The sequence below is a fragment of the Durio zibethinus genome, chromosome 4 (assembly GCF_047325235.1).
Source record: "Durio zibethinus cultivar Kanyao isolate XHJ-2024 chromosome 4, ASM4732523v1, whole genome shotgun sequence".
In the NCBI taxonomy this organism is placed as follows: Eukaryota; Viridiplantae; Streptophyta; class Magnoliopsida; order Malvales; family Malvaceae; genus Durio; species Durio zibethinus.
In genome coordinates, this window is record NC_143165.1 from 7,834,568 (window position 1) to 7,860,212 (window position 25,645).

The 25,645-nt window shown below is 28.4% G+C and overlaps 1 protein-coding gene across 1 annotated transcript; it reads right to left on the reverse strand.

Annotated features, from left to right (window-relative positions):
• Positions 1-875: 875 nt before the first annotated feature.
• On the reverse strand, positions 876-14,340 carry LOC111288633 (uncharacterized). The gene is made up of 6 exons (XM_022879600.2): positions 13,662-14,340; positions 13,293-13,509; positions 12,615-12,837; positions 3,754-3,825; positions 1,146-2,426; positions 876-1,015 (listed from the first exon to the last, which is right to left on the reverse strand). Exons 1-5 carry the CDS (start codon positions 14,285-14,287, stop codon positions 1,174-1,176), a joined length of 2,391 nt encoding a protein of 796 aa, XP_022735335.2. The 5' UTR covers positions 14,288-14,340; the 3' UTR covers positions 876-1,015; positions 1,146-1,173.
• Between the last annotated feature and the right edge of the window lie 11,305 nt (positions 14,341-25,645).

Consider the following 25,645-nt stretch of genomic DNA (forward strand, 5'->3'; position numbering starts at 1 on the left):
CCTTGCACTTATCACCACAAACACTTGGGAAAAAACAGATTATTCCCCTGTTCCCTTTCTTTGTCTACCTTTTTGATTCGAAAGGTCAAAATTAAACAATTTCCTTCTACTTTTCAGGTGCTAACAGCTAAAGTTCATTTTTTCCCACTCGCTGCAATAATGCTTTTTTCATAGTTCAATGATGTACAGGACCACTACAGGTAAATTGAAAGCCAAGTTTGCCAATGATGCACCGCAAGTCTGCAAGTGGTAAACATGCCTAGCAAGGAGTACAAGACCTAACATTTTCTGTAGGAGCTACAAAATCTATTACTCAGTGTTGAAACATGCTGGTTTAGCCAATTAACTTGATATTCTTATATTTCAAGAAAGACAAAAACCATGCACATCTTCCATTCATGTCAAAACAAAATGCTAGAGGCAGTTTTGTATAACCATCGGTTATCCACCGATTCTGCTAATAAATTTATTGTATTTTGACAATTAATGAACTAAGCATCTGTCAAATATTCAACATGTGTAAAGTATAATGCAATAATTACCTGCAGTCTATGTCTATGTGAATTAGTCTGAAAAAAAGGGGGAATTATCATATTGATATCTTCAGGGTTCTTTTGGGGTGCTTCAATGTGAATCTAGATCCTGTTTCTATTCGGAAGAACACCATACATGAGACACTTTAATAAAATTATCATAGATGAGGTTCATCTTTGCCTTGTTACCTGCTCAAGTTATTCATCAGACCAAGGCTTGTGTTACAGATCCTAAATTTGAGCATTAATATTGAAGCTAACATTGTGTTTGAGAAAAGCATTGGAGAATTTATGGAGACACAGGATGCATAGTTCAAGATATTGAATTAAAAAAATACATACCATAACCGAAAATCTCATAAATATGATAGGACTAATACAACTGAAATTGGGGATGACAACAAACCAGGCTTGAAAAACTCTGTTTGTGGAAGAGATTAATCTCCCTTTGGAGTATACTTACTGCAAAGCACCCAACAAATCTGAAACATTTGTTAAAACTCGTCAGAAAGACATTGAATTTGAGGTTTAATCCTTCCATCTTATAGCAAAAGGAAAAAAGAAAAGGTGTGGTAATAAAAAACTGCAGTTAGTTAGAACTGTTAAACTCACCTTCGACTAAGAGCATTAATCAGCTGTATTATTTTCTTCCTCCAACTCTCCGGATTTTCCTTCCAAAATATTTTTGTTGACCTCTCTCAATGATCTTAATGACCCACCATGGTTTTCCAGTTGTGAATACAATGTATCCTGTGCTCAATCCAAACACCAGCCCACATCCATACCCCATCAGAATAGAAAATTTCCAATTCAGTGCATCATCATCTGCATCAGTTTTTGTTGGAGGCTGTTTCTGATCATTATTACCACAGCTTTTTGATAAAGGGAATCCACATAAACCCAAGTTCCCACTGTACGAATCATTTGTGAAAGTATCAAATTGTTTGCCACTAGGAATGGGTCCCGTAAGATTATTTTGAGAAAGGTTTAACACCGCTAAGAATCCAAGATTTTTAAACACTTGGGGAATTCTTCCTTGAAGCTTGTTTGATGAGAGATCTAATGACTCAAGCATTGACAAATTGCCAAAGGAGGATGGGATAGGACCTGTTAAACTATTGTGAGAGAGGTTTAGGACAACAAGTGAATGAAGTTGTCCAAGTATGTCAGGAATCTGCCCATTGAATCGATTATTTGAAAAATCAATAACCATTAAAATGGTTAAAATTCTCATGAACTGCCTCTCCAACCCTTTTATTGTAAGTAATAAACCATAATACATATAATTATTTCCAGAATACTGATATCCCATGTATTCACCTTTCTTTTCAGACCCGTTGATCATAGCATACAAATTTTCAAAAATCTTGGTTGGCAAGCTCCCATGGAAGTCATTCTGAGAGAGGTCAATGATCCGCAAATTAGAGAAAGAAGATGCAACTACTTCAGGATTGACAATATGACCATACAATCTATTGGACCGCAAGACAAGAACTTGTAGATTCTTCAATTTTCCTAACCAACTAGGAAAGGTGTCAATGAAGTTATTGTTCCCGAGATCAAGAATTTCCAAGTCCAAGCAATTAACCAAAGATTGTGGTATTGGCCCCTCAACTTGGTTGCTGTCGATACGGAAACTTTGCAACGAACAACTTTTACAAAACATTTCCGCTGGTACTTCACCATGAAAGTTATTCATATGTAGATTCAAGACTGACAGAGAATGACTTAAATTTCCAAGACATTCAGGAATAATTCCACCAAAATTATTCTTAGACAGGTCGAGTTCTTCCAGCGAGCTCAAATTGCAAATTGAGGCAGGGATTTCTCCAACTATGTTATTCTCTGCTACCCCGAACCAAAGTAATGAAGGTGGCAGGGTTGGAAGCCGTCCTTGGACCAAATTTGAGCAGAGTTTAGGAGCTTGAATATTCTTTAAAGTAGTAGTTTGCTTTATAAAATTGCAAATAAATTAAATAAAATATTTTTGATGTAACACATCTTGTCTGCAATAAAAATATTTGTCTTTGCACAGTTGGAACTCACTCTATAACATGACTCCACCAGCTATATCAATGTCAAAAAACGAATTGAATTACAAAATTCGAATGGAAATTTTTTTATTTCTTTTAAATTTGAGGGAAGAGAGATTTGAACTTTACTTTTGCAAGGAAAAAAGATTTAAATCTTACTTTTGAATTAAAATATCGTATATACAACAATTACTGAATCAAATATTGAATTTAAAAATTCTAATGATTTGGGTATAAACTCTATATGAAAACTAGTGATTGGAGCCAAATTACTAAAGTTTATCTCTTTACACACACTTCTATTTGCGTGTTCATGTGCATTTTTAACCACTCTAAAATTTGGATTTTAGTTTCTTACTTGTAAACATTTAAAATTATTAAGTTTTCTATGTTTAAATGAAATTTTCATTTTTCTTATACATTTTTTAATTTTCATTTCAAAATATTTTTTTATGGTCATGAATTGCTTTAATCTTTATATATTACATATATCTTCTTTTTCTGTTTTTTTAATCTTGATATTATCATATATATTTCATGTCTTGATTTTTTTTATTACTTTACGCGAAAAATAATAATTAAATATATATAATAAAAATTAAAAAATGGTGACATAAAAAATTATTTATACTCTCTTAAAAAAAAGAAAATTGTGACTCTCGACATATTGAGAAAATTCAATAGTAAGCTATCAGTAGTCTTACCTTTTTTTTTAAATAAACTGATTGAATTTTTGAAAATATACATTTATTAAGCACTTAACAAAAAATAAATGTTATCATTATGAGATTAAAAATTTATTTTGATACTAATTAAAAAAATATATTTTTAATAATTGTAGATCCTATAGTATAACTTGAGCACTTTTCTAATTATCAATTAAATGGGTATTTGTACTTATTAAGTACTATTATTACAATATTTAAGGATTTCTTATTATAAACCACAAACTAAAAGGATTTCTTATAATGTCCACTTATAATTAAGAAAACTAATGTAAAATATTTAAGAATGAAAATATAATTATTACAATATTTAAGGATTTTCTTTTTTTTTTTAAATAAATATTTAAGGATTTCTTATTACAATAATTGTTTGATAGTTTAGTTATGTATTCTATAATGAAGAATGAAAATATTATCCAGGATTATATATTCGTGGATAAAAAGTAGAAGAAAAGATGATACCTGTGAAATTATTAGATGAAAAATCAAGTAATGTCAGACGAGTCAACTGCTTGATGGTTGGAGGAATTGCACCTGAAAGAAAAAAAGAAAAGGAATTCTCTCCTTAAAATTTTACTACAAATAGGGGATGTTTTCTTTCTTGAGAACAAAGTGACTATTTTATTTGAATTCTATTTTTTAAAACTAAATTACATTTGTAATCATTTTCTTTCTAAGCCAAAACAATATTTAATTAAAAGTAGCGAAGTGGCTACAAATATCCAACTATAGTTAAGAGTACAACAGAGCAGAGATAGAATATGAACCCTAAAGAAAGTATATCAACACCATATGAGAAATCCAAGAGTAGCGTAGGCAACAACAATTCCAACACACACGGAAACATGTAAGCCAACAATACAAATATAGACATGAAAGACATAAATCTTGAAGCATCCAACTAAGTACACGTTAAAAAGAGTCCGATCTACTTCCTTCATCATGTTTGCTTTTCTTTTTCCATTTCCATAAGTCTTCTAATTATGATGCCTTCCTCTAGATGGGAGACCCCAAGCTTTTTCCCCAATTCCAAAATGTTTACAGCTTCATCATACAACGCATTCATATTTCTATTGTCAATATCAGAAATATATATACCACTCTCAAAGATTTCTGGATGATTAGAGATACTATCATTAATCTTTGAATAAGTCTTTTTTCAACTCCACTTAAAACTTTTCCTCTTCTTTTTCTTTCTAGAAAACTTCAATCTCTCATAGTTTATGAAATTTATACAAGCATCATTAAACTCAGATTCAACCTCACACTCATTATCTTCAACATCCTCATCCTCCTTTCGAACATCACCAACATTAACTACTTCCAATGAATTAGATGATAAACAAACCTCCAAATTCTGTACATCCCTAGAATCATCACCCATAAATCTATTGGAATTTATCATTTGGCCACTTCTAAACTCATCTACATCTTCAATCACTTCCTTCTCAACATTCTTTCCCACACAAATCAAGTTAAGAAGTAAGTTGATCATTATTATTTTTCAAATCGATCCCACATCCACTACCTGGGTCCAAAGTTACATTAATGTCATCCGAAGTCCCTACATTGCAAGATACACGTTCCTCCCCCTCCACAAAATAAAAAGCAACCTCCCTTTTAGAATTATTAGACTCCTCAAACAACATCTTAGAAATATCAGGTTGGGGTTCTTTAACTTATGAGCTATGGCAATTTAGCTCTTTCTCACTCTTGAGCATTGAGTCCTTTTAACTCTCTGAAATATAAGAATTGATAATATCCTTAAGGTTGACCTTAATAATTAAAGCAACATTTTCTAAAGAAACTTGAATATGTTCAACCAATAAACCATCAGAATATTTAGACGCTCTTCCAATTACCTTTTCCGCCAAGATTTTGGTTTTCCCATTTGACTTCGTAACTTTATTCTTGATTGAAAAAGAAGTGCTATCCTTTTGTTTCAGTTCTCGTTAACCATGTCAGCATAGGTAAATTTACTATTTAAAGACTCTCACATCTAAAACTTGAAGTTCTATGACTAGAAGGGCTATAATTCAACCCAGCAATACGCTTTGTCGTGTAAAATCTAAGCTTAAAGCTACCAATCCATATTTGATTCAAAAATGTTAACAGACTCTCAATATCATCAATGCTCCTAAACCTTACGAAGCCATATCTTAGACCTATATATATATATATATATATATATATATTTTTTTTTTGCAGGTACGAAAACATCAACAATATCTCCTAAAGATTTGAGCTTATTCCACAGACGTTTGGCATTCTATGAATTGGGAAAGTTGGTAAAATGAACATTCACAATACCATCTTGCTTCAAATCAATCTTAGAATAACATATTTACCTGCACTAGATGATCATGTTGAGAGTTGCCAATATCCTCCCTCAAATAACTAGTGCATGATTGAAATCAACAACCAATCAAATACCTCATCATAGGAACGGACGGAGGCTGGTGCAGGCAGTGGAGAGTTGGTGCGATTCTTTGAGTATTTTGGTCGAACATGTGGTGGGAAGATCAGGGAGGGTCGGTTTCTTTCTAAAATTGAGAAGAAGAATGTGTGTTTTGGATTATAGTGGAAATGTATGTTGTTAAGAGTTAAAAAAACAATAGATAAGAAGGTTTAGGTTAGCGAGTTTCGGTTGGTGTGCCTTTGAAGTCTTCGGCTAAATAGGTTGTGAGCAGTGCAGGGAGGAGTCAATTTATTGCTAAAATTTAGAAGAATGTGTGTTTTATAATTTTTAGAGACCTGATTTTGTTTGAATTGATCGAAATGGTTGCCACCATTGTCGCTTCCCTCCCATTAAGTAATCACCCATTTTCCCCATCATTCACCATCGTCCAGCCCTCTTGAAAAAAATAATAATAAAACCCAATACCTAGGAGAGATCATTACCCCTCACCATTGCTTTCATTACCCTAACATAGTATTACAAGATTCTCTCTCTTCTGAACCGACCATCTACAACCAAACATTACCACCACCTAAACTGTCATCATCACCGCCCGCCTCTACTGCCCAGACTCCCTTACTACGACCATCAACACCAAAAGCTTCTAAGCAATTCCATTCGGCAACCCCTTTAGCTCCCATCACCATCAACACCCACAATAACCGAAACCCCTATTTTCAAACTACCAACAGCCAAAAAAAAATAAAATTCAATACTCTTAAGTAAAAGTAATTCTTGGACCCTAACCACATAAAGGAGGTTTTTCAACGATTATTATTTATAAAAAAATATTATGTCAAATTTTGAGAATTATTATGGGAGTTTTAAGTGAAAAAATTTTTTGAAATGTCTCCTAGATACAAGAGAATTTAGAAAATTTTCTTAAAAAAAAAAGGATTTTCATTCTATTATTAAATAAAACAATATTTTAAGCAAAAGAAATAAGGATTTTGCTACAAGAAATAAAATTTAGAGAATTATTTTAAATGTTAAAATTATGACTTTTTTTTTATCAATACTAAAAATAACACGTGATCAATTAAAACTTTTTTTAAAACGGGTATTGTGGGTACTAATAATTCTTCACATATAACCATATTTTTGAATACATATTTGATTTCAAAAAATAAAATTGTCTTTTTGATAAATTTTAAATTTTTTAAAAGTTTTATTAAAAAATAAATTTTTTGGGTAATCAATCACACCTAACAAAAAAGATTGACTCCTTACATTATTTTGAAAAATTAAATAAAATTAGAAGAATGACCTAGCTTCACCCGAGTTACAATTTTTTTATAAAATATAAAATATATAATTTTTTATTTAATAATAAAAAATAAATATATTTTTTAAAAAATTACAATTTTTTGACAAAAATAAAAAAATAGATGCTTAAATGTGTCACTCAATCGTAATTGAATAGGTATCTACTTTTATTTTTTAAGGAAAAAAACCAATAAACTTAATACAGTATGAGGGTCATTTTATAATTTTGTCTAATTATGGTAGGAGGACATTTATGTAATTATAGTTCTATGAGCATCATAGTAACTTTGACCAATCATGGTAAAAGTGGTACTTTATAATTATATTAAAAGAGACATTATAGTAATTTTAATTAATTATAGAAGAAAAGACATTATAGTCGATTTGGATGAGTATTATTCAATTTTTAAGCAATTAAAAAGGCATTATGATAATTTCTAAGAGGATCACTTTCATATAATTATATGGATGTTAAAATTTAATACATAATTATGAAGTAATAAAATGGTATTTTCGTAATTATGGTAAAAGGGTATTATTATATTTTTGTCAAATTATAATATGAGAGGTATTTTTGTAATTATGGTAGTAGGGGATATTATAGTAATTTTGATGACTAATGGAAAAAAAAAGGGCATTTTATTTTTATGGTAGCAGGGGTATTATATTAATTTTGATCATTTATGGTAAGTGGGGTATTTTAGTAAATATTTTAAGAGGGGTATTATACTTATTTTAATTAATGATAAAAATAGGGACATTACAGTCAATTTATATGCATATAATTTAATTGATAAGTAATTAAAATGGCATTATAACTATTTTCTAAAGGAATTAATTTCATATTATTGTGTAGATTTTAAAATTTAATATGTAATTATGAAGCAATCAAAAAAGTATTTTCATAATAATGCTTATAGGATATTATAGTTATTTTGGCCAATTATAATATGAGAGGTATTTTCGTTATTATGATACGAGAGGCGTTATATGAAGTAATCTAAAAGGTAATTTTTGTAATTATTGGTTAGAATGTATCATAGTAATTTTAGTTAATTATAATAAGAGAGGTATTTTCGTAATTTTGATAAAAGAGCATTATCGTAATTATGGTTAGAGGATATTATAGTGATTTTGACAAATTATAATATGAGAAGTATTTTCCTAATTATGGTTAGAGGAAATTTTCGTAACTATAGTTGTAAGGGTATTATAGTAAATTTGATGAATTATGGTAAAAAAGGTATTTTAGTAATTATATTAAGAGAGACATTATAGTAATTTTAGTTAATCATTGAAAGAGAGCCATTACAGTCAATTTGAATGCATGTAATTTAATTGTCAAGTAATTAAAAAGGCATCATGATCATTTGTAATTGGCTTGTAATTCAATTGTTAAATAATTAAAAAAACATTATGATTAATTTCATATTATTGTATATATGTTAAAATTTATTTTGTAAGTACGAAACACTCAAAAGTGTATTTTTGTAATTATGTTTCAAGGGTATTAGAGTAATTTTAACCGTTCATAATATTAGGGATATTTTTGTAATTATGGTTGGATAGGCATTACATAGAGCAATAAAAAGGGCCATTTTTATGGTTAGATGATATTATAGTAATGTTAGCAAATTATAATATGAGAGATATTTTCTTAATTATGATAAGAGGGGATTTTCATAATTATGGTGAAAGAATATTATAATAATTTTGGTAAATCATGATATGAAGAGCATTTTTGTAATTATGGTTGGAGGGCATTATAGAAATTTTGACAATTAATGGTAGAAGGGCATTTCCCTTATTATGGTTGTTGGAGTATTATAGTAATTTTGGTCAATTATGATAAGTATGGGTATAATCGAGTCGAGCCGATACAGTGAGAAGCTCGAGCTCGAGCTCAACTCCAAACTCGAGGCTCGATACTCGACTTGAACTCGATCGAGTTTCATTTTTTTAGCTCGAGCTCGATTCGTGATCGGAATCAATCTACTCGAACTCGCTCGATTAATATGTTAAAATAAACTCGATTCTTATATTTGACAAGAGTTTGGTTATTTGTGCTCGAGCTCGAACTCGAATTCGATATATTTTATTAATTAAAATAATAAAAAAATTTAAATATAAAAGCTTGATTAGGCTCGCGAGCTACTCGAGCCAGGTATAAGAATACTTAACTTGGCTCGATCGATAAGTCGAGCTACTCGAGCTCGAACTTGACTCGATAATAATCGAATCGAATTTAAGTTTTATTCGAATCAAACCCAAGTAGCTTGCGAGTACTAATGTATCATTTACACCCCTAATGATAAGAGGTATATTTTAGCAATTTTGTGAAGAGAAGCATTATAGTAATTTGAGCTGATCATACAAAAAGGGATACTACAATTAATTTGGATGCATGTACTTAACTTGTCAAGTAACTAAAAGGATATTATGATAATTTCTAAAGGGATTAATTTCATATTATTGTCTGGATGTTCAAATTTAATACGTAATTATAAAGCAAGCAAAATGTTATTTTCATAATTATGCTTAAGGGTATTATAGTAATTTTAGTTAATTATAACATGGGGGGTATATTTATAATTATGGTAGAAGAGCATTATAATAATTATGGCAAATGATAGTATGAGGGTATTTTTATAATTATGGTTGAAGATACATTATAGTAACTTTAGCCAATTATGGTAAGAGAACTATTTTAGTAATTATGTTAAGAAGGTATTCTAATAATTTTAGTTAATTTATTAAAAAAAAAGGCATTATAGTCAATTTGGATGTATATAAATCAATTGCCAAGTAATTAAAAGGGCATCATGATCATATCTAAGGAAATTAATTTCAAATTTTTGTATATATGTTAAAATTTAATATGCAATTATGAAGCGATCAAAATGGCATTTTTATAATTATACTTAGAAGGTATTATAGTAGTCTTGGCTAATCACAATATAAGAGGTATTTTTATAATTATGGTTGGAGAGTTATTATATGAAGCAATCAAAAGGTTTTTTTTTTTGGTAATTATGATTCGAGGGTATTATAATAATTCTATCTAATTATAATATAAGTGGTATTTTCGTAATCATGATAAGAGAGCATTTTTGTAATTAGGGTTAGAGGATATTATAATACTTTTTGACAAATTATAATATGATTGATATTTTCATAATTATTGTATAAAAAAGTATAATAGTAATTTCAGCAAATGATGGTACGAGACATTTGCATACTTATGGTTGTTGGGGCAACTTTGGACAATTATGATAAGAAGGGCATTTTAATAATTATGTGAAAAGAGGTATTATAGTAATTTTAGTTAATCATAAAAAGAGAGATATTATAGTCAATTTGGATATATATAATTAACTCACTATGTAATTAAAAATGCATCATTTTTAAAGGGATAAATTTCATAATATTATGTAGATGTTAAAATTTAATGCATAATTATCAAGCAATTAAAACAATATTTTTATAATTATGGTTAGAGATCGTTATAGTAATTTCGACCAATTATAACATAAGGAGTAATTTCGTAATTATGATAAGAGGAGTATTATAATAATTTTGACCAATTCTAGTAAAGGAAGAAAATGAAAAAAAGAACACATGACATACAATTAGTATCAAATGAACCACATGAAAAAGTTCATTTAAAAATTTTTATTAAATATTTCTTAAAAAATTTAAATTTGAGAAAAGTTAAACAAGTTTAAAAAATAAAAAAATTATATAAACGGTTTTAAGTGTAAAAAAACTTTTAAAATATTTATAACAATAATTTTATAATTTTTAAAAATATTTATTAAATAATTTTAAAGAAAAGTAAAGAAAAATTAAAAAAAAACTCAAAAAAATGACAAGCGATAGTAAAATGAAATGGGATTGTAAATCACACATCGTTCAAGTGATTATAAAATGACAAAATCTTAATTATTTTTTATTTAATAAATGAAAAATTGAAAAAAGTAAAAAACAAAAACAAAAAAAATTATTATAAGTGGATCTCACGCATAATAAAAATACAATTTTAACAAATATATATTTTTTTAATTTTAAAAAATTATTATTTTTTAAAGGAAAAAGTAAAAGAAAATGAAAATGCAGAAAAACAAAAAAAGTAAAACAAGAGGTCCCATCAGAGTGCAACACGTGGCACAACTTAAAGTATACATTGTTCACACATGAAAAGAAAAAAAAAAGGGAAACGGGAAACGGAAAAACCTAGAAAAAAAAAAAGAGAAAACAATCGGCCAATGATAAGTTGGCACGTAACACAATATGAAAAAAGCACTGTTTATCCATGCATTAGTAAAATTAGTAGTACAAAATAAGGTGGAAATGAAAGTTGAGAGGAGAGAAGCTGTCACTTATGGGGGAAGAGATCTGGAGAAGTTGACGTGTATTTTAAATGGAATGGTTAGGTTGATAGCAGTCGAGAAGAGAAGGGGCAGGTCGGGTAACGTCGATTTATGTATATTATTTTTTCTAAATTGCAGATTAGCAACTATGAAAAAGAGTTGGAAGAAATGAAGCACATAGAGAGGTAGCTAGCTATAGCTTATTGGCTAACCAAGTTTCTAAGTGACGTATCAATTAGCTGACCAAGTTTTACATTTGTAATCATTTAAGCTCGATTACACCAACATAATATTACTTAAGTTCATAAAAATTCTGCTTTTGGTCCCTCTCATTCTAAAAATTACTTTTTGCGTTTGTGAAGCAGAGTTTAATTGGGTTGTTTATACAATTAATCCTAGAAAACTTGTATTGATCCATCAAATTTATGAAAAAATCCTTGATTTGTTGGATATATTTTATTGATATAAATAAATTAAACATAATTTTCCAAGATAATTTTAAAATTATACCTAATTTAATTTTTGCATACTAATTATTGTTTTTACATCATTTCCACTAAAAAAAATTATTTTTCTTCTAAAAAGTTAAAAATAAAAATTCATTACAAAAACGAAAAAAATTAAAAAAAAAAACTTTGTAACCTTAGTTTTCTGTATTTTTTAAATGAGAATGAATATTTCTAATTTTTATGTAACAATTTTTAGTTTATATAATTACACAAAATATTTATATAATTTATAATTTTATTTATAATATTTAAAAATATTTTTACTAACTCAATATTAACCTATGTTCCAACAATTGAACTATTTGATTGAAGGTCCGGAACCTTAAACAATTAATTATTTGATTGGATTATGATAACTATGTTGTAAAGTTTTAGCATTCCCTCGTCACGTGTCAATGACTATTAGTGATTAAGTATGGAATAAAACAAAATTAAATGAGTAGGAAATAGTTTAATAAGAAAAATATTTTTATTTTCTTTGTGAAAAAGAACATTATAAGAATACGAAATTTAATTTAATTGATTCATACAATTACGCTTAAAAAATAAAATTTTAATAAGTCTAAAACTTAAATTTCTAACACCTATAACCTTTCATTTGTCTCAGACTATGACTCCCTTAAAAAAGAACAAAAGATCACTATGCACTAAGCAAGAAGAATGAATTAATATATATAAGCATGCAGTAAACATCAAAGCGAGAGTATAGTTTTAGTTTACCTTCCAAGTTGTTGTCTTGGAGACCCAATAACTTAAGCGAAGTCAAATTCCCGATTTCCATCGACAGACTCCCCTGGAATTGATTTAAAGCCAAGTATAGATAATCCAAGTGTTTGCATTTGAATAAACTCATTGGAATTCTTCCGGAAACTTGATTGTTGTACAAAATAAATTTTTGTAATATAGGAAGGTGATCAAATGTATCCGATGAGAGATGACCAGAGAACTCGTTGTATGCGAGGTCGATTATTTGCAATGAAGAAATGTTGAAGATTGAGGAAGGAATGGAACCTGAAATATTATTATATATTATTCAAACATAGTTTTTGTAGGTTGAAGAATTTCATATCCGTAATGTATTAATGAATGAAGAACTACGTCAACATTTGAAGTTCTACTTTTATAATACTATTTTCGATTCGACAATAAAAGTCTATAATGGAATGAGTGAACCCTTTGGGAACCTTGTGCATCTAAGAAAAAAATCATCAAAAAAGCTTTCCTATGCTGACACTTTTACTGGTTTTACCTCAAGTTACGTCCAATTCGACAAAAAAACCTTCCAGTTGACCTAAATTTTAACTAATAAATCTGAACTAATGAAAGAAACATAAATTGTCAACTAATCATTCTAGTTTATCTAAATTCTAAGAAAAGGGTCATCGGAAGCATACCTGTTAAGTTGTTCCCATTGAAATACAACCACTTTAGTCTAGTCAAATTCCCGATTTGTAGAGGAACACTTCCCTTAAAGGAATTGGCTTTGAGAATTAAAGTTTCTAAATTTTGGCACTTGAATAAACTGGTTGGAAGTCTACCAGAAAGATAGTTGAATCCCAAATCTAGATGTCGTAAATTAGGAAGGTGATCAAATATAGCAAATGGAAGATGACCTACAAAATGAGATTATTAGTGTTGAAAATCAATATTTGCAATAAAGATATATGGAAGATTAATGAGAAAGATACAAAACCTGATAACTGATTATCATTCAAATATAATGATTTCAAGTTAGAGAGATTTCCAATTGCTATAGGAATTTGTCCTTTCAGATCATTTTTATACAGGACCAACTCCTCTAGCTTTGACAAAGAGCCCAAAGAGGACGGAATGGCACCGGAGAAGTTGTTAGTGTGTAGAAACAAGCTCTGAAGTTGAGTAAAGGAATCAAACCATGAGGGAATCTCTCCATTGAAGCTGTTGTTAGCAAAGTTAACGTATTTCAATCGACGTAAATTAGTCAACTCGGTAGGTAAAACGCCATGAAAACTGTTATACTGAATGTTGAACCAAGCAAGAAAAGACAGATTCCCCAACTGAGGCGGGATTATGCCTGTGAGATTCATGCCAGAAAGATTGAGAGCAGTGACTCGATGGTGCCTAGATCCGCAAGTAATACCAATCCAATTGCAAACAGAGGCAGTAGTAGACCAGTTGGTTGCCAAAAGGTTTTGAGGGTCATGACTAACATGGGCTTTTAGTGCAAGCAGTGCCAATTGGTCAGTGGTGATGTTGAGTGATTCCAAGGACAAAATAGCCACAAAGTTATGCAACAGCACCACAACCATAAGAGGGAGGAGGAAGCTGGCGTTTCCCATATGGTTATATTTGTAGTTGAGACAAATTAAGAAAGAAAGAACTGATATAGTTGCATCATGGTTTGGGTTGCTCATTCTTTAAATACTAGTAAATGCATATGTTTTGACTATGTATTAATAAAATATAACTTTGGTTGAGAAAAAAGAAACATGCATATGTTTCAAAATGAGTTAATTACACATTCTATATTTGAACTTTGATAAAATGTATAAATTGATATCTACAAAAAATATATATACAATTTGCATTGTGAACTGCATTTTAAATAGTATACCATGTTAAGTCAGTAACACCATTAACTTGTTCATGTGACATTTCATAGTATAATCACGTCATGTGTACATCATGCACTAAATAAGAATTATAAATATTTTGTAAGTAATCTACGTGATATGCGATATCCAAGACGAGAGTTTTACCATCCAAATAACAAAGAAAAAAAGTTGACTTTAATATATTTTATATTAAAATTTTATTTCTTAATGAAATTGATGTTCTATGCCTTTTAATGGCAAGAAGTAAAAAATATGAAAAATTAATTTAGAATTAAAAAAAATAAGAGTATAACTTGTTAAGAAAAAAGACTTATTTTTAGGAAATCCAAAAAACAAAACTTTATAAAAAAAAAAAAAAGGACCAGGAGTAAATATTTTTCTCTGGCAATGAAAATTATGCATATTGATGATTTGATGTTATAATATTGGTCAAATGTCACTTATAAGGGTATTAAATTTGAATTAAAATGATAAATGATTTGAAAATTGAAGATGTAAATTATATATATTTTTTGTTGAGTTATAAAAATTTAAATATCAAATATATAATTAATTCTCTCAAAATTGATAGTTAAAGAGTAATTAAATTCTTATATAAAAAAAAAAAGAGAAAAAAGGAGTAATTCAACGAAACACACGGTACAAGCATGATAGGTCGAACCTTGAAGCATTCTATACGAAGTTATGCATCAAGTCTATGTATGATAATATTTTTATAGATTTAGGCATCCTGAAAAACCCTGCAAATCTTGAAGAAAGAAAAACCAAATAGGAGAAATGGGCGGGGATTGAGGCATATGTCCTTTTCACTTTTGAGGATTAATTATTGCATTCTTCAAATAATTTCTGGTATTGGTGGGGGAAACGTTGATTAAAAATTGAAGTAGGCAACGAGTCAGACATAGAAAAATAATGAGGGGACATTTGAGTTAGTGTTTCGAGACGCCTACGTTAGTCAATTTAGCTTTTTTGGGTGAGTTTGATATTTAAAAAAATTAAAATTTATAATTAATTAATTTTAATTTTGTTAATTTTTTTGATATTTTAATTTTACATTGTTAGTTAATATATTGACATAAAATAAATATTTAATTAAATTATAATACATGATAAAAGTTTCATATTATTAGCTTTCACATCAATATAAAAATAAAAAATAAAAAAATAATTTTTTAAAAAATTAAAAATTATATTTTTTTAAAATTTAAAAAATTTTTATGCTAAGATGATAATGAACAAACTAATGATATGACATTTATATCATGTGATATAATTTTATTGTGTGCTTATATCATATTAATAATTTAACTAACGGAGTTAGATAAAAAAAATCAAAGAATTTAATAAAAAAATAAAAATTAATTTGAGTATCTATTAAGAATTTTGATTTTTTAAATACTAATTTTATGAAAATTATATAATACAAAAATCAAATTTATACTTAAGCCTAAAATTTATAATTATTAATAATAATTATACATAATATTACTTGAATATAACATAACAACATAAATCATGGAGATCAATTGCAAATTAAAAAATTAAAAGTGGTAGAAAGAAATTAAGGTGACATAAAATATAAATAATTTTGTCCCCCATGACACGGTTGAAGTATTCTTTACGGAAATATTTTAGGTAATGTTTATGATTTTTTTAATCAAATGCTACTATCATTGCTACTAATTAATTAATAATCAATTCAATTGAGCTTTCTAGTCAAGAATTGACGCTCCACTTTGCCTATTTCATCAAAGAGAGGAAAGAAAAAGGAATTTGACAATATTTGAATTTATTTGATATTTAAATATTGTGGAAATTTCCATATCAGAGATGAAAAGTGTGAAGCATTGCCATTAATAATAAAATTATATGAGCTTTTAGGGCAGACTTTGCTTTTGGCGTCAACGGCGTGATATCTAGGCAAGTGAGGTAGCTCTGTTAAAAAATTAAAATTCGTAATTAGGTATTTAAATTTAAATTTTATCAAATTTTTTGATACTTTAATCTAGCATTATAAGTTAATATATTGACAAAAAATAAATATTTAATTTTATTAGATATTTATGATAAAAGATTCATGTCATTAGTTATCACATCAATATGAAAATAAAAAATTAAAATTATTTTTTATTTTTTTGCTGTATTAAAAAAAAATTTCTTCGTACTAACGTGATGGTGAACATACCAATGATGTGGTATTGATGCCATGTGGCATAATTTTATTTTTTGTACTTAGGAGGATTTTAGTCAAGGTGATAGTTATTATGTGTCGATAATCTTTTAATAAATTTGATTTTTTTTAATGTTAGAAGACTTATTAAAGGTAGACCTAGAGCATTTTAAGTGGTTTTACTATATTTTTTTATAAAAAAATTGATAGAATGAAAATTTAAATATGTACTAAAAATTTTAGTTCTTTAAGAATCAATGTGAGAGAAATTGTATAATATAAAGACAAAATTTTTATTTAACCCAAATATTTAAAATTATTATTAATAATTATATGTAATATTACTTAAATATAACTGTATTTGTATTCATATGATGAATTTCCCATAATTTTTAAGGTGATTGAAAAATTATAACAACATAAATCATGAAGATCAATTGAAAGATTAAAGGTGGTAGAAGGAAATTAAGGTGACATAAAATATAAATAATTTTGTCCTCCATGACACGGTTGAAGTATTCTTGTGGACAAAAATATTTTAGGAAATGTTTAATTTTTTTTAATCAAATGCTAATGTCATTGGTACTAATGACTCAATTCAACTGAGCTTCCTAGACAAGAATTTAAGTTTTCAGAGTAAAAAACAAAAAAAAAGCAAAAGTCTTCCTCCTTTTTGAAAAATTTGGCAAGTACTTAAATCATTTAATTTTTTTTACTTATATTATATTAGAAAAATTATTTGATATAGTGACAATAGAGTTTATAAACACACAAATAAAGTTAAAATGATGAAATATGTTTCATTTATTTTTAAATTAATTTTTTTAAATATGTATAAAAAAATATGTCACTATCTTAATCTTACTTATGAAGTTAAAAAATTTCACTATCAGTATATCAAATAATTTCTTGTTATATTACTAGTAATTGTTAAACGTAAAATTATCACATAATTTAATAGTATTTTTTTTTGGCTTCAACACATAATGAAACAATTTAGAGATTTGAAATTAATTTAAAAATTTATTATAACGTATAAGTTCGGAGGCTTGATTATTAGATGTAAAAATCAAGAAGTCACCATCAATCTTTTTTGTTAAGATATGATTAGTCATCAATCTTATCTTTTGGTCTATGAAATTAAGTTAGATTTGAGCATACGATTATAAGTGAGAAAGATTGTTACACCTCACAGCGCCTATCTGAAGATGATACCAATTAATTCTATAAGATCTTAAAATGATCTTGCTTATATAGTGTTTTACTTATTATTTTATTATCGTTATTTAAATATTAAAAATTTTCTAAGCTATTCTTAACATTTCAGTATGACTTAAGTCGGTATGATAGGTTGTTTGGGTGATGGTGTGGCTGGCAGTGCGGTGGTGTAGCTGGGGATAGTTGGCCAAAACCTTGCACCTTTATGGTTGTTGGCAAGTGGTGTAGGTGGGTAGTGCATTTAATCCGCAATGACTTTTGCACCAAAAAAATTTAGAAAGAAGAAAAAAAAGATAGAAAAAAAAGGAAAAAAATAAAAAATAATAAAAATATAAAATAAAGATAAAACCAGAAATAAAAATAAAGTAAGATAAATAAAAACAAAATTACATTTGGGTTGAAACTTAATTAAGCTTAACGAGTAATCCAAGATTGGATAAGAATAAAATTGAGAATCAATTTGGGTTTTCTAAAATAACACTCAATTTCTCTTAGATAAAATAGGTGATTATAGTTGCTTCTCTTTGCATATTACTACGAATTAGGAATAAAATAAAAACAAAAAAGACAACAATTTTATCTTGGCAAACACATACAAAAAACCAAACATTGAACATAAAGATTTTTTTTTTTTTGAACTCCTCTAAACATAGGCTTGTTGAATTTCAAACGGTTCCTCTAAATAGAGGTTAGACAACTTTTTGAAAATTAAAAAGGCTTATCTAAACAAAAGCTCGAAAACTTTTTAAAAATTTGAAAGGTTGCTCTAAATAGAAACTCGATAACTTTTTAAAAATTTGAAAGGCTTTTCTTAATAGAGACTCGATAACTTTTTAAAATTTTAAAAAGCTCATATAAACAAAGCCTTGATAACTTTTTGAGAATTTAAAAGGTTTTTTTAAACAAAAGCTCGACAAGTTTTTGAAATATTGAAACATTATTCCTAGAGGACTTACAAATTTTGACAACAAATATTCCTTTAAATAGAGGCTCCACAACTTAAAAACAATCTCATCTTGAAAAAGCTTATTCTAAATAGAAGTTAAACAACTTTAAAAATCATAACCACAAATCATCATTTTTTTTAAAAATCTTTGTTACCTTTGAAAATTGAAATCTCACCTCTAAAAAAGCAAATTTCTCTCATTTGAGTATTGAAGTCTTATCTTTGATTGTTGTCTTTGGTTGTTATCTTTGTACGAGGGCCAAAAGTCTTTTTTTTCCCCTTAAAGAATGAAAAGTCCTTGTCCTTGCAACAATTTATGATCTTAACCTTCCATGGGTGCATGCACCAAATGCTCTAAATGCAATGCATGTGATATAATCAAAATTATTTACTTTTAATTGTGGTTAAGGATTTTTAAGATCTCTTGCCTTTTGGTCAGCAAATACCATAGAACCAACATGGCCTTAATGTTCAGTCATTGCATTTTCCTTAAAAATATTCTTCTTTTTTTTCTTTCTACTTTAGCAATCTGTAATGTCAACATTTTGCCATGCTTTTATCATTATTTTTCTATCTACCTTTTTTAACTTTTTAAAGTGATGTTAATATCTTTCATGTTATTAATTAGTTTTTCATCATTTTAATTTTAAAATCAACAAAATGCAATCACACTTTTCTTTTATTCATTTATAGGATGAATAAAGATGACAAATGAGATAAAAGAATGGATATATATATTATTTTTATTTTTCAAATAAGAGAAAGCACATTTCAATAAACGGATAAGAAGAGTATACCAATAAAAAGACTAAGTGTTTAGGTTAGGACAAAAGCACTTAAAGAATGATAACAAAATAATCATGAACAAGTCATTCTTAGACTTTTTATTCCAAAACTTAACCAGATGACATTTTTGATCCTTTAAAGTTCATCAAACCTCATTTGTCCCTATGTTGTGAGGTCATTGCATGATATTGCCTTTCCTTTATACTTAAACCTCTTTTTTAGGTTATCAACTTATATATATATATATATCTAGGGCTGTAAACGAGCCGAGCCGAGCCGAGTAGTGAGAAGCTCGAGCTCGAGCTCGACTCACAACTCCGGGCTCGATACTCGGCTCGAGCTCGATCGAGTTTTATTTTTCAAGCTCGAGCTCGATTCGTGATCGAATTCGAGCTACTCGAGCTCGCTCGATTAAGCTCGATTAATATGTAAAAATAAGCTCGATTCGTATACTCGACAAGAGTTCGATTATTCATGCTCGAACTCGAACTCGAACTCGGATTCGAAATATTTTATTAATTAAAAAAAATAAAAATATATTTAAATATAAAAGCTCGATTAGGCTCGCGAGCTACTCGAGTCAGATATAAGAATACTCGAATTCGGCTCGATCGGTAAGTCGAGCTACTCGAGCTCGAGCTCGACTCGACAATAATCGAATCGAATTCGAGTTTTTTTCGAATCGAACCCGAGTAGCTTGCGAGTACTAATGTATCATTTACACCCCTATATATATCTCATTTTCTTTTCAAATCTTTATTTTTCTTTTTTTTTAGGCAACGTATTTTTTCACAGCATCTGAGTTTATTGAATTAGTTAAATCATTTTCATTCGTTTTTGCCCAAATTAATGCCCTACCTAAAAAAGCTTTTTGCACCATATACAGACCTTCCTAATTTGGTATCCATTTTCCTTGATTGTCATATTGATTTGGAAGGATCCTTTTTAGCACTAAATCTCTTTCTCAAAAGTGACAAGGATGGATTTTTTTATCTTGTACTTTCATCATCATCTTTTGATACAATTGACCATGGTAAAATGCTATAAGTCTTATCTTTTCAATAAAGTTTAACTATTTGTAGCGATTTTGAACCCACTCTATTTCTTTTAGCTTTACTTCTATTAGAACTTTCAATGAAATAATACCTTTCGACTGGTAACACAACTTTCATCTCATAAACCAACAAAAATGGGTAGGCCTCAATAGATATTTGGACTGATATTTGTAAGCATGCAAAGCAAAAGATAATTTTTTATTCTAATTTTTGTAAGTATTAATCATCTTCTTTAGGATCCTTTTGATATTTTTATTTATAACTTCTACTACCTTATTCATTTTTAGATGGTATGATACAAAATTATGATGATGGATCTCAGATTGAGTACACATTTCATTCATTATTTTACTGTTCAAAATTTTTGGTATTGTCAAAAATAATCCTTTTGAGAAGTCCATATTTGCATGTTATCTCTTTTTTTATGAATTTGCATACCACCAACTAGGTTACACTAGCATATGACATAGTTTCTACTTATTTTATGAAATAATCAATTATTACGAAGATGAATCTATGCCTATTTGAAGCTTTTGAGGTAATGGGATCAATGACATCTATGCCAAACATAGAATATAGCCATGGAGATGCCAAAATATACAAAGCTGATGGAATAGTATGAATCTTATCAACATAAATCTGACACTTATGATATATTCTAGCATAATCAATATAGTCATTCTCTATTGTCAACCAATAATAGCTAGCCCTCATAATTTGTTTAGCCATTTGCATGTGCACTATAAATTCTTTCATGTACTTTTTCAAGAATCTTTTTTTGCTTTAGTTGCATCACACATCTTAATAGCACTTGATCTTAACTTTTTTATAAAGGATATCTTAATCAAGGAAGGAACCTATGGCCAACCTTTTAATGATCTTTTTATCATTTTTGTTGTATGCTTTAGGTATTGTTAACTTCTAACGTATTGTAACATATCATAATACCAAGGCTTTCCATCAACTTCTTCTTTAATACCTAAGCAATATATGTTGGTACATATTTTACTTCCAACTTGATGGGTTGGATCTCAATATTTACATCTATTTTAATCATTGCAATTGAAATAGCTAGTGTAACAGCAATCTGGTTCTTTTATCTAAGCAGATGTTCAAAATTAAATTTGTTTAAATTGTTTAACCTGTTCAAAAATGTACTCATTGTACCGAATCAACTTCGAATCTTTCATTTCTTATTCTCCTCGTAATTGATATATGTCTAGAGTTGAATATTCAAATACATCCAACATTTTTATCTTCTTTTTAATTGCTGCCTACAAACCCATAATACAAGTTTCGTATTCAGTGACATTATTTGTACAATTAAAATTCAATCTAACTGTGATGGGATAATAGTGTCATTAGGAGATATCAAAATTACCTTAATACCATAGCCTAGGGCATTAATAGCTCCATCAAAATACATCTTCTAAGATTTTTCACGATCGAGAAGAAACTTAGGTGTTGCATTTCCTTAATTACTTTTTATGTTACATAAACAATATCATTTTTTGATAGCATAACTTACCATCTTACTATCCTCCATGTCAATAAAGGCTTTTTAAAGATATACTAAATGGGATCCAATTTTGCTATAAGTCAAGTAGTATGAGAAAGCATGTATTGCTTGAGCATTCGAGCTGTCTAGGCCAGTGCATAAAATATCATTTTTAATAGTGAATACTTAAACTTATAATCAGTGAACTTCATGCTCAAGTAGTAGATTACTCTTTCCTTTTTGTTGGTTTCATTTTTTTGCCCAATACACACCTTATTGAATTTTTATGTATTGTTAGGTACAGAATTAAAGGCTTCCCCAAAACTAGTAGTACCAATACAAGTGCATTTGATAAATACTTTTTAACTTTATCCAAAGCTTTTAACATTCATCATTCCATTCTCCTAAATCATGTTTTCTAATAAGCTTGAAAATAGGATTGCATTTGTAGGTGAGTTGAGAGATGAAATGAGCAATATAGTTCGATCTTCCTAAAAAGCCTCACACTTCTTTTGGGGTATAAGAAAAAGATAAGTTTTGAATAGCAAGTATCATATCTGGATCCATTTCAGTTCTTTTTTTATTGACTACAAAACCCAACAGTTTTCTTGATTTAGCACTAAATATACACTTGACATGATTCAACTTTAGTTGAAATTTTTTTAACTTATCAAGTAACTTTTTAAAATTAACTACATAATCTTTTTTTTAATGAGACTTTGTAATCATATCATTTATATATACTTCTATTTTTTTATGCATCATGTTATAAAAAAAAAAGTAATCATTGCCTTTTGATAAGTAGCACAAGCAATTTTCAATCCAAAAGCATAACTTTGTAACAAAATTTGCTCTATATAGTTATAAGCGTTGTCTTTTTTATATCATCTTGAGCCATTTTGATTTGATTTTACTTGAAAAGCCATCCATAAAGGAAAATATGGAATGCTAAGTAGTGTTATCCACTAAAGTATTAATATAAGACAAAGAAGAATTATCCTTGGGACTTGTCTTACTCAGATCCTGATAATTAACACGCATTTTTACTTTTTCATTTTTTTGAAAAACTGGCACTATGGTGGCTACCCATTCAAGATATTTTATCACCTCCATAAATCTAACATCGATTTGTTTCTTCACTTCTTCTTTGATTTTCAGAACATTTTTGGTTTTATGCATCTTAACTTTTGCTGTACTAGCTTGCATTCTGGTTTTAAAGGTAATTTGTGTTCTATAATATCAATACTGAGTCTTAACATATCTTAATAGGATCATGCGAACATTTCATGAATTTTTGAAGTAATTTTTTCAGCCTTTGCCTGCCACTTGGTAGAAGGAATATACTGACCTTAACTTCTCTTTTATTTTCATCATTCTTCAAATTTATTAGTTCAGTAATTTCTTGATGGGGCTTAATTGGCTTATTTTCATATTATATTAATTTCAACAAATTTGGAGGCAAAGTGTTTCATTACCAAGTTGGTTAAACATGAATTGGGTTTTTGAAATTGAATCCAAGATTACTATCATGATTATTTTCATATTCATTATTTTGGAACCTATAAATAGGTGAGAATAAGAGAATATTGGAGCATAATATTGGTAAGGGAAGAAAATAAAAAAGTAGAAATAAATGAAACGAATGAATAAAAATGAAAACAATAGAAGAAATGTAAATGCATTTTTTAAGTATTTTATTAAAATGACAAATATAAATACATCACAAAAAATCTCCTAATACTTATAGAATGAGCAATTTGGGACTTGAAGATTCATAACACATTGCTTTTTCAAAGTTTTAAAGATAACAAATAATTTTATAACTTTTCAATTATTCAGTTCAAAATTTAGAGGACAAAGATACGAACAGATCTTCATCCTAGTTTTTTTTTTTAATTGTCCATCACCATTTTCATTATATCTCTCTTGTTGGTTTATATCCAAAGCCAAAACTATATTTATTGTAATATACTACTAGTGACTTTGTGATCCCTTATAAATTTTTCATAAATTCGATTCCTAATCGACATGCCATTCTAGTAAGTTTTTGACAACTATCTTAGTGGTTGTAGATAGATGCAGTGAGTATAACTTGGATCCTTTAGCCACATACGTAGCATTGGCAATATTAAAAAATCTATAAGAGCAGCCTAAGTCTTCATCTACAGCTTTCACATAGAGGGTATTCACAAGTTGGGTTACCATAAATCTTTTATTATTGCTATGCACATAAGCTTCCATCCATACTAAATTTAACTTTTTGATACAGCGAATATGGAATAACACTTGCCATATAAATCCATAGCCTAATACTTGTATAAGGGTGAGATATCTATAACTTAAAAGTTCATGTAAAAAGTGCAAGGACCAATTGCAATGGCATTTTTATATCTTTTAGCACTTATCGTCAGGTTCTATCAAAGGTTCAAATAACTATATGATTGGGTTTCATATAAGATACATCAATAAGTAGTTTTACCAATGTGGTCATAGGTATAACATTAATTGAAAAGTCAATATTAATTAGAACTTTAACCTCAGTATGACTTGCCATGGTATTTTTTTGACCCTTTGGAGGAATCTCATTATCACTGAAAGATATATAGTTCAAGACTACCAAGTTACCTATAAGATGCTTCACTTACTCAACAAATACATTACGGGACACATATTCTTAGTTTAACACCTTCAATTTACAATAAGCTTTTGAATATAGCAAGAGTGATAATAGCGAAATTCTAGTTGGTACCTTATTCAACTATTCTACCATGCTATATTCTTTATGTTTTATTAATTTAAAAAATTCACAAGCTTTATTTTTAAATACTATTTTTTGTATTCTTTATTAGAGATTGCCATGGGTTTACTTTGACTTTTTTTTTCTTCTTGATTGGTATTCTCTTTTCTAACTTTCTTCAGTATCTTTAGAGTATAATATTACTCGCTCTAGGTCATGCCTATTGTACCTGTTATGTTTGCGGTATCTAGATTAACCACGATATCATAATAATACTTTCATGGCATTACCTTGTCGTTCTAGTATGAAAAAGGACTAGGAATGCTAATAGTCACAACTAGATAGGAGAAAGGTTTTTTCGGCATTGAGGTTGGCTTCTCACCATAATAGATAATCACATGTTTGAGCATAAATTTTGTTGGTATATCAATGATAGACACTTTAACCTCTGTCAAATCTTCTCTCTTTACATAGAATTTTATCTAGCCTATATTCATCAATCTTTGTACCTTTTAATGAAATTAATCACAACTCTTAATAGAATGCCCCAAAACACCTTTATGGTAATTGAAACTATTGGCCAAGTCAATCATCCCATGTAATTGTAAAAGTCTACTGGTTCCAACATACCAGCCTTAACCAAAACTTTAAATAGTTTAGCCATAAGAGTTTTGACTTTATCTATCATTCTTTTAACATAACATGTCTAGTCATCAATCAAAACATTTATTGTTGGTGCAATATGAT